The following is a 24,671-nucleotide window of genomic DNA, read 5'->3' as shown; positions in this document are numbered from 1 at the left end:
CAATGAGAGTGGGAAGACAGGTGAACTTTCTTCAGTTGATCTTGGCTCAAACATTAAAGCTCTTTAAGCCTTCACTTTTTCTTAAATGCGCTTTGAACTTTGTTATGGGTTGAACTGTTCATTTATGTTCCTTTATGCTCGTTTAAGGGCAGGGGTACCTTTACCTTTATGCTCATTTAAAAGGTAACACTCTCAGGAAATGTTCTCTTGCAAAATGCGTTAATGGCAGCCTGGATCAGAACAGGAAGACTCCTGAATCCCAGCTGTAGATGCTTGGCTGAATAAGGCCGTGGCTGGGGGTGGCTGGGCCTCGTTGCACTTCCACTCTAGTCAGGCCTGGCCAGCACAGCCAATGGTCAGGGATGATGGGAGTTGTGATTCAGTAACATCTGGAGGGCCTGACCCACCCAGTGGCCCCACTTTCTTTGAAGGTGCCCCGGCTCTGCCTTTCTCCCGGGGTGCCCCATTTTGCATGGCCTCTGGATGTGGGCCACGGAAGCAGCTCCTGGATGCCACAGGGTAACCTCCACTGGCATAGATAAATGGTTAACAGGGTGCCATTGCAAAGATTGTGGTGTCTGAGGTTTAGGATTCTTAAAATGTGAGACATGCTAATTGGAAGGCAGAATCCCATGTGTTGTTATCTGCTTAAGAAGACGGATTAGTATTTTGTGTTACCTAATTAATAGATGCATGTTTAGATTATAATGGTTCTTTACAACTTTGTCCCTTTTTTCAAAAAATGTAATGATGTGCTGATTCTTATTTGTAACAAGGTGTTCTTATTCCTATTGTTATATTTGCACAATTGATAATGCCATAGAGTTCCATGACATTTTTGTTTTGTTTTAAACGTAAATAATATCCTTTGATCTGAAAGGTGGTTTACAATAAAACACGCTTCAGTCCATTCTCACATGTTCTCAGCTGCCAACTGCGGAGGAAACGGCAATAAGGCTCAGCAAAGCCCTGTTCTGCCTCATCTTTACCCCTGCCCATGCTCTGTAACAGGAGCGGACCTCTCCTATCTCCACGCAGCCCTCCCTGAGCACAAACATATCATATATGGGCTGGTTCATATACGACTGCAACCTCAAGTGAAGGCTGGCACAGGGGAATGGGCTATCATAGATCATCACCTCAAATGCACATTTTGTTGTCTCACCAGTACCATCCATTTACAGTGGTACCTCGGGTTAAGTACTTAATTGCTTCCGGAGGTCCGTACTTAACCTGAAACAGTTCTTAACCTGAAGCACCACTTTAGCTAATGGGGCCTCCTGCTGCCGCCGCGCCGCCAGAGCATGATTTCTGTTCTCATCCTGAAGCAAAGTTCTTAACCCAAGGTACTATTTCTGGGTTAGCGGAGTCTGTAACCTGAAGCGTCTGTAACCTGAAGTGTATGTAACCCAAGGTACCACTGTATATCTAAACCTGTCCCTCCTGCTTCACCCTGCCTAACATCAGGGCTGGCGCGGACTGTAAACTTGCACAGAGTTCGCAGAGAACCGAAGCATCTTAAGTTGTGTGTCCTTTCTCCACACTGAGGAGCTTTCTAAAGGCGGAAAGAAAGAGAAGGCAGGAAGACCTGAACACTTTATATTCTGAAATAGACTCTATCAAGCAGGTAAATCAGAAGCAAGGAGCCCTCCTTTTTCCAGGTTCTGGATGGGGGCTGGCCTGACCTTCACGCTCCACCCCTTAAGAAGTTGTGCACCATTTGCAAAGCTGTAGAATTCTGGCTGAACAGTGACTCTCAGCATGTGGTGGTGATCCATTGCCAAGTACCGTAAGTGAGCTGTACCTGTGGGAAAAGGAGAAGAGGCCCCATGACTCCTAAAAGGGGGCAACTGCACCCAGAGAAATTGCCTTATGCACTTAGCATGTCCACAGGATCCCTGCGGGGTTGTGAGCCTGCTTGTTTGGGAGCACGGGGGGGGGGGGGGAGAGAGCATGGAAGCTGCTCTGCATCTCATCTGTGTCTTTAATCTGGGCTGACTAAGGTCCTTTAAGTGGAAATCCTGCTTATTCCTCAAGCAGATTAGGAGCTCTGCAATTGAGGATGATGCTGGAGGACGTTCTTGATAGGGATGAGGCCTCTTTTCAGAAGGAACAGTCAAGGTCCTCTGAAACCCTCTGCTTTCTTAAGCTTTTTTTGCCTTCTTTTGCTCCCTATAAGTGGTTCTAAACTTAATATCTTTCCTCCTCACTGGATGCAGATGGCATCTCCTGAGTGTCCACAGGGCTGTGCTGTTGTCTTTGGACAGGCCTCTGAATGTGAGAGCATCTGTGTCCCTCTGGAGCTTTGCAGGTCCCTCGGTAGGGAAGAAAGTTGGAATGGCCTATTCCTCATTGCCTGAGGGAGGGAGGCAGCCTTGGTTGTTTTCAAATGTACTCTTCCTCTGCTGGAAATTTGTAGGACACCTCTGTGAACTGCCTTCTCACCTTCCATGGACACTATATAATCGACTCTTCCTAATCTTGGAGACTGTATTCAGTGGGAAGATTCCCTAAAAAGGCTGTGAGATGCCAGGCAGAAGCGTAGAGAACGCCTGCACAATCGCCATCGGAACGTCCTCCAGCAGCATCTGGCAAACACAGAAATTGGCCTTGTTTGGAGATGATGCAGGGAGGACATTCTGCCCAGCTCTCCTTCCTCTGCTGTGGGGCTGAGGGCTTCTTCTGCCTCCTCACATACTGTCAAAGCCTTTCTTAGGCAGCTGCTCCTTAATTGGAGGTTTCCACTTTTTCTTATAGGGGAAGTTCTTTTTGTTACTGAAATAAAAAATTTAAGGTCTTATATATATATATATATATATATATATATATATATATATATATATATACACATATATATAAAATGTTCATAAATGTACCAACCAAGCGCATACATAGATGTGTGGACCACATGTCTGCAGCAGCACAGGAAGACCGCCCTGAAACCATTTTGACTCCCAAACTGACCAAATGTTTTCTCTGCAAGGAGGGAGGAGGTGGGGGAGCCTCCCCATTGTCTTTTTGTTCACAAATCCTGCCTGAAGGGTATGTCTGTGTATGAATAGGGTGAGCCTGTGACCTGGCTCAGGAACTAAGTATTTATCTTTACAAAAGACTGGCCAGGTTCCCCAGGGTATCCAATCAAGTAACCATTAACAGGTAACCTGCTGGACAGGAGATAAACAACGCTCTCAGATTTCTGTTGTAGGTATGTGATGTAGGTATGATGTTTCTGAGGGTGGTCTTGGACTCCAGGGCAGGCAATTTAAAATGTCTATATAAGGGCGGGCACACCTTTGTTCGGGGTTCTCCTCCTTTCCTGCATGTGAGGGGAGCACCCTGTTGCAACAGTTCAATAAAGATCAGGCTTACAAGCCGCTTTGCTTCTCAATATTCTCTAGTTGGCCTCTGCTATTTTCTCCGACCAATGGAGAACCTACAAAGGACTCTATAAGGGCTCGTGTGTCCCCCATAAGGGAATCAGGGCACATTTTTGTTTATTACATTACCCTTTGTCTTCTTGTTCTTCCCCTTTTTTCCTTCTCTGTAGAGTTGTAATTGTGGGACTCTTGTCTTTGTTGTGGTTCCAGTTACATGATTGTTGCGGCGTCCGGGAGTTGTCGGCTCTGCAGGTTGGTCTGCAGAAAGGGATGACTCCTCCTTCCCTAGAGAGGCGGCAAAAGGGAACCTGCCTGAGCCTTCCCGTTGGAGGAGCCACCAATCAGGAATGTTCTCCAGCAGCATCTTCAAACAGAAATTCTTGCTAAAACAAGTTTCCGTTTTTCAAAAAATCAGCTGGTTTTGTAGCAGTATCACTTTAAACCAGGGGTCGGCAAACAATGGCCCCCAGGCCAGCTAAGGCCTGGGCGGTTGTTTAACTGGCCCCCGGCCCCTGCCACCAGCTCGGTCAGTCCCCATGTGGAGCTAAACGGCACGGCACTGGTTCGTCGCACGGGGACTCACTTCCGCTATGCTGGAGCGGCTTCCTATTGGCAGCAGGAAGTCACGGACGCCTCTTCTGTGCCTCCTCCAAGTGTGTGTGGAAATAGCATGTGTGCGGAAATTGCGCACGCTCCGGCCCAGCAAGAGGTCTGCGGAGGAGTGAACCGGCCTGGGCTCAGTAAGTTTGCCGACCCCTACTTTAAAAACACTTTTTTAAAAACTCAATATATCAATGTGCCATTTGTTCATCAATCTGAACTTCCCACCATAGATATGTTGACTAAGTAATTATCTATCAGTAATTTGTACTAATTGCTTGTCATACATTTTAATAAGATTTTGAAACATTGTGAAAAGGGTCTTAAAATGCAGTCATTGCTATAAATCATAGGTGTCAGAAGAAGATTCTAGTAATCATTTTTGAATACACTTGTTTTCCAGAATATATATACTTTATAACGTATCATTCCAGACATTGCAAAGATGCCTAGACTTGTCTTGAATAACTACCAAATCTATTCTCTGAAGGGAAGAAATATCGACACAGAGTTACTTCAAGTTGCATTTGGGCTTCTTTGCTACAATTTATTGCTTTGTTATAATATTGTTATGATTTTAAAATACCATAAAATACTGAAAAAGTATGAAAAGTTGGTGGAATGCAACTGAATCTCAGGATTTTGTAAACTGCCTTGGGATAAGAGTTAAATAAAATAAAATGAAATGCTGATTTTTCTGTTTATAGGGTGGAAAAGGAAGAATAGGAGTAGTGATATCTGCATACATGCCCTTTGCAGGTGTGTCTGCCAGGTAAGAGGAAGCAGGTCTTCCTCTTGCCTACGTCTGAAGCCCCAACCTCACCCCTTCCAGATGTTTTAGAGTACCATTTCCATCTGCCCCAGCAAATGTGGTTAGTGGTCAGGGAATGTGGGACTTGCAATCCAAATCATGATTTTATTATTATTATTTATTACATTTGTTGGTCACTTTTTAACTTAAAAAGTTTTGAAGTGACTTACAAGATAAAATACAATGGATAAAAACAGTTAAAGTCAGAAAATTTAAAACAATACAAATATAATACAAAATACCTAAAATGCTCATTCAATAACATAATAAGTACAAATGAATAAAAACCAAACACCAAAAAGTATTGATCACATTAGTGCCTGTTTCTCTGTGGAGAGCATTCCACACCTGGTGGGCCACCACTGGAAAGGTCTCTTCTTGTGTGGCACATGGACAAGGGCCTCTGATGAAGACTGCAGGGTCCAGACTCATTCGTCTGGAGGGCACACGGTGAGGTAAGGCTAGATTAAAATACGAAGTGGAGAAGACAGGATCCTACTAAAAGCACAAGAAAAGGCAGGAAGTCTCCAGCGTTAGAATTGTTTTCTGTCCTTGGTTTCAGAGCAAATGTCAGGTGGATGAAGCATTTCACCAAGGGGAAGAAAGCCATTCCTGGCACTCAGTGGAGCTTCAGTTACCAATGCAACTAACCTTGGTTGGAAATGAGGAGAATGTTGCATAGCAATTCCCACCCCCCACTCCTTAAGTATGTAGTTACCGTAATTACCCTTCTAAGGTTGAAATGTGCTAATTGATTCTATGACTCATTTTTAAAAATGTGCCTGAGGGTCAGGGCTTGTCTTGTCCTGATGCAGCAGGGAAGGAAGCATCCACATTTTAATACGTTTTTGGCCAGTTTTCAAAATGAAAAAAGATTCCCAAGGCAACTACTGTAAAAATGTCCATGTTAAAACAATAATGGCCCTATCAGATCTAGAATCGAGTGCGTTTGCCAATTAACCCAGAACGTGATTCAGTTGGTATGAACCTATGCAATATCCTGATTTCAGAGCAGCAAAGCTACTCCCGAAAACAATATAATTTTTTCCTCCCCTTCTCTAAACAGTGCAGATCAAGCCCTAGATAGATTTGCTATGAAGAAATTCTTTGATGATAAAGTTTCTGCTTTAATGCAACCATCCCAGAAAAGGTATTTTAATTTATCTTCTCATATACTTCTGTTTAGGCAAGTACCATACTTCCCTCCCTTCACCACAGTCGGAGGGCGGTTTCCTGCATTTGCCCCGTCTTTCACCATCCATTTCACCATCCTTCATAACTGTCAACTGTCCCTTATTTGGCAGGAAAGTCCCTTATCCCAGCGCTGTGTCCCGCTGCTGTCCCTTATTGATGATGTCCCTTGAATTTCCCGGGTTTCAAAGGAAGCAGCTCCTCTCCCTCCCTCCCTGCCAGCCAGGGAGGAGGGAGGCTCCAACTGGGATGCTTGGCTGCGTTGCTCACCCAATAAGGAGTCTAAGGACAACTGGGGGGTGGAGCTTGCATGCCTTGTGCCTTTCAAATCAGCCGCGTTGCCTGGGGACTCGCCTTTGCTCAGCGCTTCCCAGCGGAGAGGTGACGGTGGTTTTCCTTGCTGCATCCCCTTTGCTGGGTTGCTGCGCTGTGGGAACCACCGCTTGAGGCTTCATTTGGCTGCTGGCTGGGCTTTCTGCCTTTGGCTTGGAGGGGCTCAGAAGTTGAACGTACCTGTGCTTGGAAAATCCCTTATTTTGGCTGCTGATCCCTTATTTTCGAGGCTGCTGGTCCCTTATTTTCAAATCTGTAAGTTGACAGCTATGCCATCCTTCCCTTCTTGAGGTTGTGTATCTTTTGCTGGGCTCATATGAGGGGGAATCTGCATTATAAAAGGTGTGGTTAACCATGTTTTGGCCCAAGTCCACACTGAGGGTTAGGCTGCCCTCCAAGGGCCCTGTGTGCAAAGTGTGCATATGCATATGCATATGCACGCACACACACACTTGCCACACACACACACACTTGCCACACACACACACACTTGCCACACACACAACTTGAATACAGACAGGCTTCTGCATTTTGTTTTCCCATCATGGCAACTTTGGGCTTAGGAAGAACCTCCCCCCCCCCCCCCAGTCCAGTTCTGCCACAGGGTGGGAAAACCGTACAATGAAGGTGCCTGCTTGATCTCAATGGGTAGTTCCAAAGTGCAGGCGCTGCCACACTAAGCATAGAATCATAGACTCACAGAGCAGGAAGGGACCCCAAGGGTCATCTAGTTCAACCCCCTGCAATCCAGGAATTTCAGCTAAGCACTGCTTTTCAGCCATTTCAGTTCTTCAGAGTTGTTCACTATACTAAAGTCAGATTTACAGGTGGCTGAAATTGCCTTCGTAGTAGCAGATCTTGATTACCAGATCCTGTTGATCATACCAAACAATAAATGTAGCATGAGAACCCCAGTTTGCATGTAAGAAACACAGATAACATATTCATAGAAGTGGTTACAGTGCAAACATGACTTGAAGTTATATGACTGGAATATTCATTCAGTTTAGGATTAAATTAGTGGGCTTTGTAATACCAGAATGGGAAGAGGAATTAGGGCACAACAATTGGCCAAAAAGAACAGAAGCAATCAGCCTGGCAGCTTGGGTTGGTAACCCTACTTACCCATCCATTCCCTTCACCAGAAAGCAGATGAGTATTGTAGAACTTGTTTGGAGAGGGAGGGTCTTGCTAGCCATTGAGAGGACAATGTTTGGTAGAAAGCCAAGCCAGGCAGTACATCTGTTTGTCTCTCACTGCATAAAAGCTTTCCCAGTGAGCTGCTCTGCTTTTCTCTGGAGACCTACACAGCTGCTGCTGAAGTGGAAAAAGAACAACACATCCCCTCTGAGGCTTTAATAAATATTTAGCCTTGAGAGATCCTTTCCCATTCTGCTCCAGGTCAGCAAATAAATGCAGCATTATTAGGGCGGTTGGGTGTGCTTGCAAACATTGCTTTGAAAGGCACAGATGAGCAGTGCCGTGGGATCGAAAGGAACAAGATGTTTCCATTGGCCCCTTTGAGAGGATGTGCAATATAAACTGTTCTGATTTTCTCACAGCCTTTCTCTTCTGCAAACAAGCATCCATGAAAAGCAGAGGCCCACAGAGCAGCATTTGCAGAAGGTGCTTCATGGCAGTAATTGCAGCCGTGGAGGATGCTCAGGGTGGAAGGTGTCAAATGGTGTCTTCAGTGTACGACACCCCACCCCCCACTTGCAATATAATCATTTTTGAAAGGCTTGGGGAGAAATTCAGTTCTATGGCAGATGCAACTTCCTGTCCATTGGCATACCTGCAATGCCTTGTGCCGTACAGCTCTTCCAACTGTGTCGGGAATTGGGATTGTACTGGAGCATCCTTCCCCTTTTTGCCATTTGCATATTAAGTCATTACTAATATCTATGAGACAAATTAGTAATGACTTAATTTAATTGCCATCGGTGTAAGCAGGCCTGTGTAGAGCTTGTCTGAGGCCTGAGGCTTGAGTCTGAGTTATATACTGTACTCAGAGAAGAAAGCAGCCTGTCCCTGGTGGGAACTGGATTTAAGTGATTACTAAGTGCACCTAGGGACGCGGGTGGCGCTGTGGGTTAAACCACAAAGCCTAGGGCTCACCGATCGGAAGGTTGGCGGTTCGAATCCCCACGATGGGGTGAGCTCCCATTGCTCGGTCCCTGCTCCTGCCAACCTAGCAGTTCGAAAGCACGTCAAAGTGCAAGTAGATAAATAGGCGGGTAGGTAAACGGTGTTTTCGTGCACTGCTCTGGTTCGCCAGAAGCGGCTTCGTCATGCTGGCCACATGATCAGGAAGCTGTACGCCGGCTCCCTCAGCCAGTAAAGCGAGATGAGCGCCGCAACGCCAGAGTCGGCCACAACTGGACCTAATGGTCAGGGGTCCCTTTACCTTTACCTTTAAGTGCACCTAATGAATCTGGATGCAATGAATTGTGTCTAGGCCACTAATGGAATTTTCCCCATTTGCTCAAAATAATTTAGAAAAACGACATTTCCGTGCGCCCTGCCACTCGTCACGCTGTTTTGTGCACCAGAAGCAGTTTAGTCATGACTTGGAAAAGCTGAATAATGGGGAGGAAGGATGGGATGCAAATGCTAACAAATCATAATAGTACCTGCTATCACCTTAGTAATTCCAAAGCAGTTTGAAGGACTGCACTGCCTACTGTTGCACAGGAGTGTAAGCAGACTGTGCCTTAAAAAACACGGCCAACTCTAGGAAGAGCTTCTTCATGTGTTGTGTTTGCTTTAATTTATCTACTATGACCGTTTCCCCTTTCAGGTATGCACAATTCTTAAGTGGCCTTTTCTCTGGATCTGTAAAAATGAACACATAATCTCTCTTCCTGCATTATGTTATCCTACATAGAATTCCGAATTTTGATGCTGGGGGGGGGGGTGAGTTTATTCCGCTTGCAGTTGTCCTTGCTCCTAGCTGTATTAGCATGGGTCCTGATTTCATGCTAATAGAAGCTCTGCAGAGGCAGGTTTAGGATTCTGCAACTGGTGCAGCCCGTACTGGGTGCCGTGTTTCAGAGGGCGCCACAACAATGCTGTCAAATGGAGTGGGGGAACCGGGGGTGTGTGCCAAAAACACTCCTCTGCATCCAACCAGCCTGTGACATATACTCTGTACATATTACTCATCTCTGTGTTGTTTCATTAGTATATTTAATAAAATCATACTATAGTGTAAAAATTATCTTGCTTTTTCTCTCCCCTTGCTACCTTCAATTTTTGTGACAGCAAGGTTTTCCAGGTTCTGGATCTTATCATTTTAGCTGCTGTTAATAAATGTGTTATTGATTCCTTACTTCTTAATTAGTCCATATCTGAAGTATATAAATTATGCTGGGGTTATTGGGATTGTCTGAGCTGTAATCCGAGATATCTCTTTAAAAACTTCCTTCCAAAATAGTTGTATTTGTGGACACACATTTGGTATGTACCTATCATTACACATCCTTTCCAACATAGCAGAGAGCTATTGGGCTTTATATAAGATAGGCACCTTGGTGCTAAATACCACACAGGCGCAATTGATAGTGAACATTCCCTAGTAATAGCTGACAGATATTTATATGGTGCTTTTGTCCAAAAATTGTTTCATTTATCCTCTTCAAAGTTTGTATCCCAATATAATTCCCACCAGCTTTTTAGATTTTGTTGGGGGCAAAATGGGTTCTCAATAAGGGTGTTGTGTTTTACATATATGAATGAAATTAATCTCTTGGTCATTATACTATCTCTTATTACTATCATTTCATATTCTGTTCGTTTCCTTGTAGCCTCATTTTTAATTTTTGTAAATGTAAGAAATGATCTCAACTGATATCCTAACAGCCATGAAAACTGATTATTTTCTAAATGGACTTGCATCTCTGCTGCTGTAAGAGGTTTTCCTTTCCCATAATAATCTTTTAGATAGCTCCAGGAATGGCAGCCGGTCTCACAGCTCAGAAGATGTTATGCTTTAAACTTTTAGTTAGTTTCTTTTTTTAATCTGGGCTTGCTGCACTCTGACTCCCCTGCATTCCATGGTGGAATGCCAAGAGCTGTAACTTACGGAGTTTACTTTTTAATTGTGTTTTTATCTTTCTCGCTGTTGGCTTTAAATTACTGCCCCGGAGCTGCCATGCACAAGCAGAAATGAATCAGCACCTGCGAGACAAGGTTGGCTTGTTACTGCTTAAGTTTGGTGAAATACAAAAGCAGGAAGGATTTTAGATGGGAAGTTGTAATCACTCGCTTCATCCATAGGGCTCACAAAAGGGGCAGTTGTGCCTCTGTTGCATTGAACAATTCTAGCTAGCCAGAACATCAGGGGGTGTCGTTGAACTCCTGTACCCTCCTCTCCACCCCGCGGCTGGCATCCAGCCCCTGGATTTTCTACCTCCATGATGGCACTTACCCATGGTCAAGCCCGTAGGGCCCCCCTCCCTCCTCCAAAAGCCCCAGGACGTTCCCCACAGTAGAAGTCTACACTGGATTTTTTTGGGAAAGGAAAGGAAATACCATTTGGGAATGACCTTGCAAGCCTAGAGAGTCCTGTTGCTATAAACCAGGGGTAGGCACCCTAAGGCCCGAGGGCAGGATCCGGCCCAATCGCCTTCTCAATCTGGCCCATGGACGCGCCGGGAATCAGCGTGTTTTTGCATGAGTAGAATGTGTCCTTTTATTTAAAATGCATCTCTGGGTTATTTGTGGGGCATAGGGATTCTTTCATTTTCCCCCCTTCAAAATATTGTCCAGCCCACCACATGGTCTGAGGGACGGTGGACTGGCCCACGGCTGAAAAAGGTTGCTGACCCCTTTTATAAACCAACCACTGCTAGATTGCTATCTGGGTTCTCCTGCTAATTTTGAATCTGGTTTTGCCACAGCTGACGAGGTGTTTAATTGGGGTATTGATCTGGACCTTGGTGGTGAGGTCTTTGCTGACAGTGGACAGTACCAGCTCCCGCAGGACAAAATTACACTGATCGTAGGAAAAGACGCCCCAAGGCCAGCATGGACTACTGGAATCATGTGTAAGCCCACCTGTGCTAGTACCTGGAAAGATTCATTTCACCCCCTGGCGCTGTCCACCTCTGCCCCTGAGCTAATGGGGTGGATGGGCTTGGAAGGCGGGATTGTTGCAGGGCTGTCCACCCACATGCACTTGCCAGTGTTATGGCTGCCAGACTTTGATGCCTTGAAAGAACAACATCCCCGGGAGATGGACAACTTTTTTTTCCAACATAGAGAGCAGCTGCCAGCAAGATGATTGGACACCACTTCCATGCTCCCATGCTGATGTGGTAGCTACTATTGAGGCCCCTAATCTTAAGGGAGCTAACTCAAAATCTCATGCTTCTGCCCAGGGCTCGAGCTCTAAGGAGATCCTACGCAACTGGCCAGTTCTGTATTACCATGGACTGGAGACTGAACTGTTAGCGGACATTCGGGACATTTTAGGGCCATCTATGAAACTAGACAATGACCTCTGCTGCAGCTGGGTGGACATGTATGAGCAGAGGGGCAGCATTGAACTGGTTTTCCATGACTTAGTGTTGCAGAATAACTTCTGGTATCTGATACATTTGTCTGCAAATAGAGAGCTCCTTGTTGGGTTAATACAGGCCTGTAATGCTGACTGCAGACACATAATGGAAGCTGGGCTGCAAGGAGAGGAAATGTGAGGCAGAGCGGTGGAGGCAGGGAGAGACCGAGGTTGAGATCCCAGTGTTTGTCACCTCCCCCAGTAACATCCAGATCTGCTCTAAGAAGCTCCCAGGTGGCAGGCAGTTCTTGGCTCTTCTTACAAGAGCCCCATGAGTCTTTGGAAGCGGACAAGAGACATGTAAGGAACTGTCTCTGTTGAAATGAAGTGGGAATTACTGATCCAATTTCCTTATTGGATCAGTTATTCCCCCAAGAACAAACCCAGGTTGGTTTTGGTGTATATAACTGCAAGTAAACATTTTTAATCTAATGACCAGAATGGCTGTAAATATTTTATAATCTAGATTTAACAAAGAGATTGGTTGGTGGGATCCTTGGGAAGAACCACGATTCTTGAATGCTTTGAAGTTGCGGGAAGTGGGTTATGGACTAAAATAGTGTTGTGTTGTATTCCACCCCAGTCTCTGAGCGGTGAGGGGTTGCAGCAGGCACTTACCCAGGGTTCATGCTTCCTCTGCAATGAGGTTATTCACACATGTATACAACCTGAGCCTACGATGGAGGAGTTCACAGCATTAACGCCTCAGGATGGTATTGCTTCTCCCAGAGCCACAGCCTTGGATTCCAACAGAAATCAGGCATCGCTCTGTCTCCCAGCTGCCCAGTCTGCAGCTTCTAGCTTGCACACCCCACTCAAGTTTTTTGTCTTTCAAACTACCAGACACGGGAGGGAAGGGGCCCCACTCATTTGTCCTCTGGCACAGAGCCACTTCCTTCGTTACCTTAACAACCCAGGCTTAGGCCGTTACCTCATCAGGAAGCTCGTCTGGCTATTCCTGGAACTGAATCTGTGTGGGATGCAGGAATTGGAAGGAGGCTCGGGCTTACAGCCCCCCCCCCAACACATTGTATAGCCTGGCCATTTGTGGAAGTGTGTGTTCCTTAAACGTTTTGTAAAAGGGTGTTTCAAAACCATCACGACGGGGTATAAATAATAAAATTATTATTATTATTATTTATTAGGGCCACATGTTTTTCCCACCTTCAAGTTTTAAATTATTTCCTTTATCTTCTCCTCTGATACTTCCTTTTCCATACATTTACTGTCCTCTTCCTTTAGTATAGGTATTGCTTTGGTATCTAGTAATTTATTCTAGAGGGGGAGTGGGGAGGAGTACAGAGAAGAAAAACTTATTAAATTCTACAGATACTGATTTTGTATTATAAACCCTTTCTTCTGCTTTAATTTTTATACCTGTAATTACAGCTTTGTTTCTCCTTTTTTGCAACCAGCAGCTAATAGTTTGGATCCCTTACCCCAATATTCTTAATACTTTTGTTTTTAATTTAGAATTTGTACTATTGTTTTATCAATTTCTATTGCTTCTAGTTCTTTTCACATAATATGTTGTTGTTGTTGTTGTTTAGTCGTTTAGTCGTGTCCGACTCTTCGTGACCCCATGGACCAGAGCACACCAGGCACTTCTGTCTTCTACTGCCTCCCACAGTTTGGTCAAACTCATGCTGGTAGCTTCGAAAACACTATCCAACCATCTCGTCCTCTGTCGTCCCCTTCTCCTTGTGCCCTCCATCTGTCCCAACATCAGGGTCTTTTCCAGGGAGTCTTCTCTTCTTGTCAGGGGGCCAAAGTATTGGAGCCTCAGCTTCACGATCTGTCCTTCCAGTGAGCGCTCAGGGCTGATTTCCTTAAGAATGGATAGGTTTGATCTTCTTACAGTTCATGGGACTCACAAGAGTCTCCTCCAGCACCATAATTCAAAAGCATCCATTCTTCGGCGATCAGCCTTCTTTATGGTCCAGCTCTCACTTCCATACATCACTACTGGGAAAACCATGCCTTTAACTATATGGACCTTTGTTGGCAAGGTGATGTCTCTGCTTTTTAAGATGTTGTCTAGGTTTGTCATTGCTTTTCTCCCAAGAAGCAGGCGTCTTTTAATTTTGTGACTGCTGTCACCATCTGCAGTGATCATGGAGCCCAAGAAAGTAAAATCTCTCACTGCCTCCATTTCTTCCCCTTCTCTTTCACCCTCATTAAAAGGTTCTTTAATTCCTCCTCACTTTCTGCCATCAATGTTGTGTCATCTGCATATCTGAGGTTGTTGATATTTCTTCCGTCAATCTTAATTCTGGTTTGGGATTCATCCAGTCCAGCCTTTTGCATGATGAATTCTACATATAAGTTAAATAAACAGGCAGACAACATACAGCCTTGTCATACTCCTTTCCCAATTTTGAACCAACCAGGTGTTCCATATCTAGTTCTAACTGTAGCTTCTTGTCCCACATAGAGATTTCTCAGCAGACAGATGAGGTGATCAGATACTCCCATTTCTTTAAGAACTTGCCATAGTTTGCTGTGGTCGACACAGTCAAATGCTTTTCATAGTCAATGAAGCAGAAGTAGATGTTTTTCTGGAACTCTCTAGCTTTCTCCATAATCCAGCGCATGTTTGCAATTTGGTCTCTGGTTCCTCTGCCCCTTCGAAATCCAGCTTGCACTTCTGGGAGTTCTCGGTCCACATACTGCTTAAGCCTGCCTTGTAGAATTTTAAGCATAACCTTGCTAGCGTGTGAAATGAGCGCAGTTGTGCAGTAGTTGGAGCATTCTTTGGCACTGCCCTTCTTTGGGACTGGGTTGTAGACTGATCTTCTCCAATCCTCTGGCCACTGCTGAGTTTTCCAAACTTGTTGGCATATTGAGTGTAGCACCTTAACAGCATCATCTTTTAAAATTTTAAATAATTCAGCTGGAATATCATCACTTCCACTGGCCTTGTTATTAGCAGTGCTTTCTCAGGCCCATTTGACTTCACTCTCCAGGATGTCTGGCTCAAGGTCAGCAACCACATTACCTGGGGTATACGAGACATCCATTTCTTTCTGGTATAGTTCCTTTGTGTATTCTTGCCACCTCTTCTTGACATCTTCTGCTTCTGTTAGGTCCTTTCCACTTTTGTCCTTTATTATGGTATCTTTGTACGAAAAGTTCCTTTCCAATTTTCTTGAACAGATTTTTGGTTTTTCCCATTCTGTTGTTTTCCTCTATTTCTTTGCATTGCTCATTTAAGAAAGCCCTATTGTCTCTCCTTGCTATTTTTTGGAAATCTGCATTGAATTTCCTGTATCTTTCACTATCTCCCTCACATTTTGCTTACCTTCTCTCCCCCGTTATTTGTAAGGCCTCGTTGGACAGCCACTTTGCTTTCTTGCTTTTCCTTTTCATTGGGATGGTTTTCATTGCTGCCTCCTGTATAATGTTACATGCCTCCATCCATAGTTCTTCAGGCACTCTGTCCAGCAAATCTAAATCCTTAAACCTGTTCCTCACTTCCACTGTGTATTCATAAGGGATTTGATTTAGATTGTGTCTTACTGACCCAGTGGTTTTTCCTACTTTCTTCAGTTTAAGCTTGAATTTTGCTATAAGAAGCTGATGATCTGAGCCACAGTCAGCTCCAGGTCTTGTTTTTGCTGACTGTATAGAGCTTCTCCATCTTTGGCTGCAGAGAATATAATCAATCTGATTTCGATGCTGCCCATCTGGTGATGTCCATGTGTAGAGTCATCTCTTGTATAGTTGGAAAAGCGTGTTTGTGATGACCAGCTTGTTCTCTTGACAGAACTCTATTAGCCTTTGCCCTGCTTCGTTTTGAACTCCAAGGCCAAACATGCCAGTTGTTCCTTTTACCTCTTGACTCCCTCCTTTAGCATTCCAATCCCCTATAATGAGAAGAACATCCTTCATAATAGGTAGTTGTTTGTAAACTTGTTTTGAACTTGTTGCCCTGTGTCTTGGCTCCAGGGAAGAGACTTCCTGTTGTAACTGTGTATTTTGTGCCTTGTAGATTTTATTCAATCTTGATTTTTCTTGCATACATAGACCTTTAAACACTGTCTTCATTGTTTCCCACAGCAATTCTGAAACTATTCCTTCTGTATTATTTTTCTTTTTTTAAAAAAAATCTAATGATGTCAAGGACAGGACCAAAATACCAAATATGGGTCACAATTTCTGACAGTTAATAGGAAGTGTGCGCACAGTGGAACATGGTTTGTTATTTTGATTTCGCTAATATGAGCTGTCTGCACTTCCTTTAAAAGTCTATTTTAGATTGTGAGCTAAAAAAAGGGTGACAAAAGTGTGGATTGTGTCCCCTGGATTACTCTCACTCCATACATCCCTTAGACCCCACTCCTACAATGTTCTCATCAATTTTAGTTGTTTCTTGCCCTCCCCCCCCCCCTTTTAACTTCAGTGTTGTTTTATATTGCTTTTTCCATGCGCAATCAGAAAAACATGAGAAAAGCCTCTTGCATTCTAATTTTAATCTCCCCCAGTTATTGACTTGTAAGAAGAAAAGTTATTGAGGCACGACATAAAAAAACCCACTTCCTGTATGAGTTACTCAGAGTTTAAAGACAGGCTGCCCTCTCTCTGAGTCTCTCCCAAACCTCAGAAAAGCAAGCTGGTCACTTACAACTCCAATCCTAAATGCCCAGTAGCCTGAATGCCAAGTGTCTGGGCACATGGAGATCCTAAAACCCTGTGGTTAACAATTGCACACACTTCAGCTGTCAAATTAAGAAACTTTATTAGGAATAAAGGGTGGGGAAAAGCTGGCAGAAGGTCAAAACAGATTGCTAAATAAATCTGAGCTCTGTGGCTCTAAAAGGACATTATTATTATTACTATTACTATTACTACTACTACTACTACTACTACTATTGGACGCGGGTGGCGCTGTGGGTAAAACCTCAGCGCCTAGGACTTGCTGATCGCATGGTCGGCGGTTCGAATCCCCGCAGCGGGGTGCGCTCCCATCGTTCAGTCCCAGCTCCTGCCCACCTAGCAGTTCGAAAGCACCCCCGGGTGCAAGTAGATAAATAGGGACCGCTTACTAGCGGGAAGGTAAATGGCGTTCCGTGTGCTGCGCTCGCTCACCCGATGCAGCTTGTCATGCTGGCCACGTGACCCGGAAGTGTCTGCGGACAGCGCTGGCTCCTGGCCTATAGAGTGAGATGAGCGTACAACCCTAGAGTCTGGCAAGACTGGCCCGTACGGGCAGGGGTACCTTTACCTTTTCCTTTACTACTACTATTACTACTATCATACAGGCAGTGACCACTTAAGGCGTGTCCAATTGATCAATCCCTGACGCATGCGGCTTTTTGGACCTGGAAGAAGGCAGAATGGGGGTGGACCAGGGGTGGGGGGAATTCCACATGTGGGTTCCAGGAACAGAACCGCCATGCAGAATGATTGCCGTCTGTAATTAAAAAACAATAATAGAAATAAAATTATATCTCTACCTCTATCTGTATTGATCTATCTAAGACCTATTAAAACATACAGATAATTCCAATGGAAAGGGCACAGCACCAGTCTTTTCCTTAAAGGCAGTCAGATTCCCAAAGCCTTTTGGAACAAGAAGGTCTTCACTTGCTGATGGAAGGACAACAAGGAGGCAGCCATTCTAGCTTCTCCAGGGAGAGAGTTCCAAAGTTTGGGAGCAGCCACCAAGACGGCCCCAAGAATCCTAGCTGCACCAGTTCTGGTTTACTCATAAGCAGCAAGGATGGTCAACTTCACAGAAAGTCCAGTTTGGAAGCCTGATGCCAAGAGGGAACCTGGATTCCTGGTGCTGCAAGAAGCGGATCAGCTTTTTAAAGTCTTCCGCTTAACGTGGGAGGAGTGACCCCCAGACTCTTTCTGACCATTAAGATTTTGAGTTGGTCACATATCTCATGTCTCAAGTATCCTCTTTGCATTTGAAAAGGACTTGCAGGGGATACCTGAAAGACTGGCTTGGAGAAAAGGTGGGCAGCTCAGTGCTTTGCTTCACATGGTGGAGTTCTCCAGTCTGTTAAGGTCATCTTGAGTCCTGATTCTATCTTCTGCAGTATTAGCCACCCCTCCTAGTTTGGTGTCATATGCAAATTTGATGCTTCTTTGGGTTCGCTCAGTCAAATCTGCCCACCACTGGCATTGCACAGCCCACATTTTACCAGCTTCTCCACAAGAATATCATGGGGGACTTTTTTGAAAACTTTATTGAAATCAAGCAATGTTATATTATACAGTGTGACGCGGCAGCTAAAAAAGCCAATGCAATTCTGGGCTGCATCAATAGGAGTATAGCATCTAGATCAAGGGAAGTAATAGTGCCACTGTATTCTGCTCTGGTCAGACCTCACCTGGAGCACTGTGTCCAGTTCTGGGCACCACAGTTCAAGGAGGACACTGACAAACTGGAACGTGTCCAGAGGAGGGCAACCAAAATGGTCAAAGGCCTGGAAACGATGCCTTATGAGGAACGGCTAAGGGAGCTGGGCATGTTTAGCCTGGAGAAGAGGAGGTTAAGGGGTGATATGATAGCCATGTTCAAATATATAAAAGGATGTCACATAGAGGAGGGAGAAAGGTTGTTTTCTGCTGCTCCAGAGAAGCGGACACGGAGCAATGGATCCAAACTACAAGAAAGAAGATTCCACCTAAACATTAGGAAGAACTTCCTGACAGTGGAATTTGCTGCCAAGGAGTGTGGTGGAGTCTCCTTCTTTGGAGGTCTTTAAGCAGAGGCTTGACAACCATATGTCAGGAGTGCTCTGATGGTGTTTCCTGCTTGGCAGGGGGTTGGACTCGATGGCCCTTGTGGTCTCTTCCAACTCTGTGATTCTATGATTCTATGATATCCACAGCATCCCCCCGATCCACTAAGCTTGTAACTCTCTCTATATTTTAAAAATAAATAAGATTACTCTGGCATGACTTGTTTTTGAGAAACCCAAGCTGTCTCTTAGTAACCACAAAATCCTTTTCTGACTGCTCACAGTCCAACTGTTTAATGGTCTGTTCCATGACTTTTTCTGGTATTGATACTAAGCTGTCCTCTCCCCGCCCCTAACATTTGTCCGCCTCCAGTCTGCAGGAACCTCCCCTGCTCTCCAAGAACTCTCAAAGATTATAGATAGAGGTTCTGAGATTACAACTGCGAGGTTCTTAATGCCCTTTGGGTGCAGCTCATCAGGGCCTGGAGATTTGAATTCGTTTAAAGTAGCTAGGTGTTCCCTGACCACCTATTTTCCTAGCTTGGGCTGCAGCTCCCTCCTTGCATTGTTTATTCTGTTACCACCAAGTTTGGCATTGCTTTCCTTTTGGGTGAAGACAGAGGCAAAGTGGTGTTGAGGAGTTCTGCTTTCTCTCTGTTACCCAATAGCATTTCTCCATCTTTTCCATGCAAAGGACCTACCATTTGCTGTTCTTCCTCTTCCTTCAAACAGAAATGAATAAACTCTTATTATTATTGCAAGCCTGAACTCATTCTGAAAGTTAGCCTGCCTGACTTTCTCCCTGCAAGTGTTGGCTACTCATGTAGATTCCTCCTTAGTGATTTCCCCTTTCTTCCATTTCTTATACTGTACATGCCTTTATTAACTCTCATGCAGCCACACTGGTTTCCTTAGATGCCTCCCACTTTCCTTTCTTGTTGGAATTGTTTGCAATTGTTCCTTCAATATTTCACCTCTAAGAAACTCCCATCCACCCTGAACTCCCTTCTCTTTGCATATTTCTGACCATGGATTTTCACCCAGTTGTTCTTTAAGCTTTTTGAAATCAAGTCCAAAGTGTGCATCTGAATACACTCCATGTTCTCTTCTGTATCAGGAATCCCAAATGGAGAGAGCCACTTTCTCCCTAAGCAGCTATTTTTCTGTGTGAAAATGGCTCAGTTAAACAATTATTATTCTTGCACCTACTTAATGAGTTGGTACAATCCCAGAGGGGCTGAGATTTTTTAAATGTATAAATCAGGTTTCAGCCATTTGGACTCCTGGAGTTCAAAATTATCTCTTCTGACGGCACTTTGAAATACAGCCTCTCACATAATTCTTCTTCTTTGTTCTTTAAGTAGTGTGGGGCCAGAGAATAAATACAGTGTCTCTATTGGAGTGGAACCAGCCCAGCTGCTGAAGGGAGATATTATGGTAAGCATTAACTGGACTTCGTTGATGTTTAAATGCTCTGGGTGTATTTTTTCTACAAAAAAACACTGTCTCCATCTTCCTTGGAGGAAGAAAACCTACAAATATTTAGTATTTTAGCTAAATTTAGGCAGCTCAAAAGGTTATCCAGAGATGAGCCAAAGTAAAGAGTCATCAAGAAAACCATAGATAAAAAGTCACTTAGTACATTAGAAAACCATAGATAAAAAGTCACTTAGTACATTATACTGGGTATTACTAATACATTATACTGGGTATTATTATGACTTTTTTTACAAACTAAATTGGATCCTTTCTGTTCAATATGTCTAACAGCAAGGCAGAGAAGTAAGACTAGAAGGCCTTATAGAACAGGGTTGGCTAAAATTCAACATCCTGTAGATTTTGCTTAGCTTTGAATCAGGTTCTTAGGTTGCAGGCTGCACTGGGCAGGAACGGGGGACCATTCAGTCATGTGCCATCTGAAATGGTCGAGATCTAGAGGCAAGACTAATTAAGGTGGATGGACAGCCTAGAGGGCCCAGCCCATGTTGCTTTCCAAGGACTAAGAGTGGCTATGGTCTCATTCTTACTATAGCCCTGTGAGGTTACTCTGAGGGATTATGGCCAGAGGAACAGTCTGGATTACGTGAGGCTATCCAGCAAGATTCATGGCTAAGCAGCTTTGCATCTTGGGTTTCTCATGGCTAAACTAATGCTTACTGTCTGCACCACATATCTGCCCCACAGTACAGTATATGGATTTTTTTGCTGATATATTCTGCTACATACCTAAGCATTTTGTGCCTGCATGAATACTGGAAGTTGCCTTACCGGTGTTTTCCTCTATTTCAGCTGAAATGCTGCCATAAAAAATACGGATGTACCACCTGTGGTATTTTCCGCCTGCAATTCCACACAGGGGCTGTTCAAGGATATCGTCTGGTGTTTGACAAAGAGGACTTGGAGAATGCAAACACAGGCAAGTTTCCATCTACCTTTGAAGATGGCAGAGGAGGATTTAAGCACATCTATGTGCTTAAACAGTACTTCTGTCTTGTCAGGATTCAGTCTCAATCTGTTAGCTGCCAACCGCCTCCAGACACTCACGCAAGACCTTCACTGCCTTCACTGGTTCTGATTTAAAAGAGAGGTAGAGCTGGGTATCATCTGCATACTGATGGACACCCAGCCCAAACCCCCTGATGATCTCTCCCAGCAGCTTCATGTAGATGATGAAAAGCCTGGGGGAGAGGACGGAACCCTGAGGCACCCCACAAGTGAGGGCCCAGGGGTCTGAACACTCATCCAGACAGACGTACTGTTTTGGGGGGACGGGGCGGGTAGGTGTGGAGGACTACCTGGTCCTGAATGGGGTAACTGCCCCTGAAGGACCAGGTGCACAGCCCACTCCCAACAGAGCAAAAACAAAAAAAACCAACATTTAAAGCGCCACAGATTAAAAACTATTTAAAAACATTTAAAAGCATTTCCAGCAGCAGCAATGTCCCAGTGGCCTCCCAGGAGCCTTTTAGCTGTTCCGGGTGAGGGTGGGCCCCTGAGGCTAGGTAGAAATGGGCCTTGCAGAGCAGGGAGCAGGTCCTCCTTCCAACACCCACATAAATAAATACGTTGTGCACATTTTTAAAAAAAAAGAGTTTGGTAACCAGGCATTGATTTTTTAACTCCTTTGTCCTTTGGGCCAAAGCATCAATAATTTTTAAGTGTCTTCAGATGAAATAATCCTTCTATAAAATCTTGATTTCCATATGTGCCCGACTGTTCCCTGGGAACTTAACTTTCTAAAACAAATTGTGGTACCTTTCACAGATGAACATTTCCCTGATTATGGAAAAGCTGAACTGTTTTTTTCAGGATCCTCAGGAAAAATCCAAGGTGAGTGCCCCTCAAAAATTTCCTGCCTTACAGCTGAATCCTGTAAGTTGTAACTCCAGACTAGGCTCACTTGAGTCCAAAGGGCTCACTGAGGAAGGACTCATGGGACTTTAGTCAATGGCTGGGAACCAACGGACGTTGTACATGTTTCAGCACTCCCTTCAGGAGGAATGGGGGCTGTTAACCTTCAGTACATAGAATCATATATTTTTTTAGAGGTGGAAGGGACCTTGAGGATCATCTGATCCAACCCTGTACAATGCAGGAATATGCAGCTGTCCCGTGAGTGCAAGTCTGTGATTTGTGCCTTTGCAGTTCAGCCTTCATGTGCAATATCCTAGTTTCATTTAGAAATATCTCTCCTGGGTTGGTTGGCAACCAGTAGCTGGCAGGAATCCTTGTGAAACTGATTTCAGTGCATCTCAGAATGCAGCTCTTACTTCATCCATTAGGAAACCATGTTAGAATTTTATTTGTTTTTAAAACTTCTATGTGAAGCCCACTTTACCTTGATGGTTTGGAAAAAGGTAAGCCCTCAGCATTTCCCCTGAAATGAAGCTGCATAAAAGGAACAATAAAAAACAATTGTTTATTTGTGCTTCTGTTTGTGCTTCAGGAGGATGAGTTTTGCTTTTTCTAGGGGTACTCAAGGGTACACATTTCCCTCCCCCCAAAGGTTATAAGTGTGGCACTTACTTGTAAGAACACTTCATGGTGAGAACAGGCACCTTTTGTTCCAAGAAAAAGCACTGCTTAGAAGGCTTAGGACAAAGACCCATGATACAAATTGGCATTCAGATTGGAAATGCTAACTTATATGTATAGATATGGGTTTAGGCCAACTTTCAGAAGCCAACTCTGGGTCTTGCTGTCAGGGTTTCCTCTGTGCTAGAGATGTCAACAGGATTTTCTGGACACAGTACTTTGCAGTAGGCCGTCCACAAAATGAAGTGGTGGGTGGCTGAGATCTCATCACCATTGTGCTTTGGCTGCTCTAGAAGCAAAGAAAGAAAGGAAGCAGGATCAGGGCCTCCCTCCAGCTAAACCCTTGCTTGCACGTTGCATCACCACTGCGGTGAGCTTTGGACCTTATTACACAACCATGTTATCTGCAGTGATAAATTCCTTGGGCTGTGGTGGGGGGTGGGGAGGAAGCCCAGAACTTCCAGTTAACTTTATTGGGAAATGAAAACATCAGAAATACTGATAGTTAAAACACTAGGCATGATTTTATGGGCTTACATTCATTAGTTATTTAATGCAGAGGGGAAAATGCATCTTTCAGTTCTTCCCCACACCTGAACTGTCAGCTCAAAGAAAGCTAGAACTTTGGGAAGAAGCAATTGAACATTTTCACTTACTGGTATGTGCTAGCTTTTTCACATACAGAGAGTTTTGAGGTGGGGAAGAATTCAGCCATGAGACCTTCTTGCCTATACTACTAAGTGGTGCAGTCTGCCTGGCAGCATAGCGTCTCTTTCCCTGCACATTTGAGTCACTTCTTGTTCTAGTTCTTGATGAGGAAGTGAAACTCAAAAAAGTGATTCTGCCCCCCATAGTGACCTCAGTAAACTAGCCAGTGCTGATTGGGGTGGGCGTATTTGGAGATGCCTAACTTAAACTTCTGGTTCTCATCTTTCAGGATGTGAACAACTACAGAATGGCCATGGTGTGTTAGTGGAGTTCAGCTGTTCAGATCCACTGATTGGCTGGGATTCTTACGAAAACATGAGTGCTGATGAGGAAGGTGAGTTGCTACCAGGAAGTGAACAATACAAGCAATGAAGAAGCAAACAAGGTCCCTCTCAGCCTGTCCAGCTGTGCTTGCAGTCTTGCTGTCATTCATGGCTTTTTGTTTTTCCAAAAAACCTAGTTTATTAGGTTTTTCACATTATTACAATAGGACAGTACAGTGCCTTATTCACCTTGCCAGCTTCCCTGGTGTTCTCTGACCTCATGCCCTCTTTTTTTAAAAAAGCCATCAGCTAACTCAATTGTTTGGCATGTTTTGCAGGGTTCAGATGTGCACACAGGGGCTTAGAATAAATGAATGACAATGCTCTACTGAAGTCCAGATTAGGATCCCTTAAGCTGGAAAGCATGGTCATATGGACAAGTTCCACATCAGCTGCAGTTTCATAGTAAGCAAGGCTGTTCTTTATAGTCAACAGGAGCAGACAGGGCCAAGTTCAATGGCTGTTTATCATCTGCAGAGACCTCCCTGATTTTAATTAGAACTCCCACAGCTTTGCAGTTTCCCAATATTGATTGCAAGCTACATGGTAGAAGCTATGGCAACAACAGTGGGTGATACGTTTCTTGGAGGCCGGATCTGCTGCCCCTACGAATCCTGCCACCCAAGGCGGTTGTCTCACCTTGCTTCGTAGATGAGTCGGCCCTGCCTGTAGCATTGTATAACTACATTGTTTGTAATTACTTTGTCCCAGCTGTGGTTTGTTTTCTTGCACATATGTTCTTTAAAAGATTCTCCACTGGTGTAGAAGCCAACTTGTGTGCAGTAAAAAGAAGAAGGAAAAAGTGAAATTTGGGATTGTTTGGAAGCTGAAGTTGAATCCCACATTCCGGTTATTTATTTATTTAATAATACAGAATTATGGCATTCGATGGTCCTGGTAAATAGATGCCAACAGTGCCTGCAGCAATTTAGCAGCAATCCATGAAAGTGCCAGGTGTCAGCAAAAAGAGATTCACACTTGGAAAGAGAGGTCTGCTACAGCGTTAGTGGAAAGCAGCCATTGGTAAAAGGCTCTTGC

The 24,671-nt window shown here is 44.3% G+C and overlaps 1 protein-coding gene across 3 annotated transcripts in view; it reads left to right on the top strand.

Annotated features, from left to right (window-relative positions):
* The first annotated feature begins 5,867 nt into the window (after positions 1-5,867).
* TNS3 (tensin 3) overlaps positions 5,868-24,671 on the top strand; it is a 76,510-nt gene continuing 57,706 nt past the window's right edge. The window contains exons 1-5 of one of the 3 annotated variants that reach the window (XM_080976505.1): positions 5,868-5,938; positions 19,932-20,004; positions 20,857-20,983; positions 21,832-21,897; positions 23,540-23,644. In XM_080976505.1, the coding sequence (XP_080832631.1) occupies positions 5,883-5,938; positions 19,932-20,004; positions 20,857-20,983; positions 21,832-21,897; positions 23,540-23,644 (427 nt within the window). In that variant the 5' untranslated portion in view covers positions 5,868-5,882. Of the gene's footprint in view, positions 5,939-19,928; positions 20,005-20,856; positions 20,984-21,831; positions 21,898-22,151; positions 22,180-23,539; positions 23,645-24,671 lie in introns of those variants that run through there. The other 2 variants (XM_080976504.1, XM_080976506.1) reach the window with 2 other exon arrangements.

This window comes from Podarcis pityusensis, assembly GCF_964106645.2.
Source record: "Podarcis pityusensis genome assembly, chromosome: 13".
Taxonomy (NCBI): domain Eukaryota; kingdom Metazoa; phylum Chordata; class Lepidosauria; order Squamata; family Lacertidae; genus Podarcis; species Podarcis pityusensis.
This window is presented reverse-complemented; position numbering and strand designations above follow the sequence as displayed.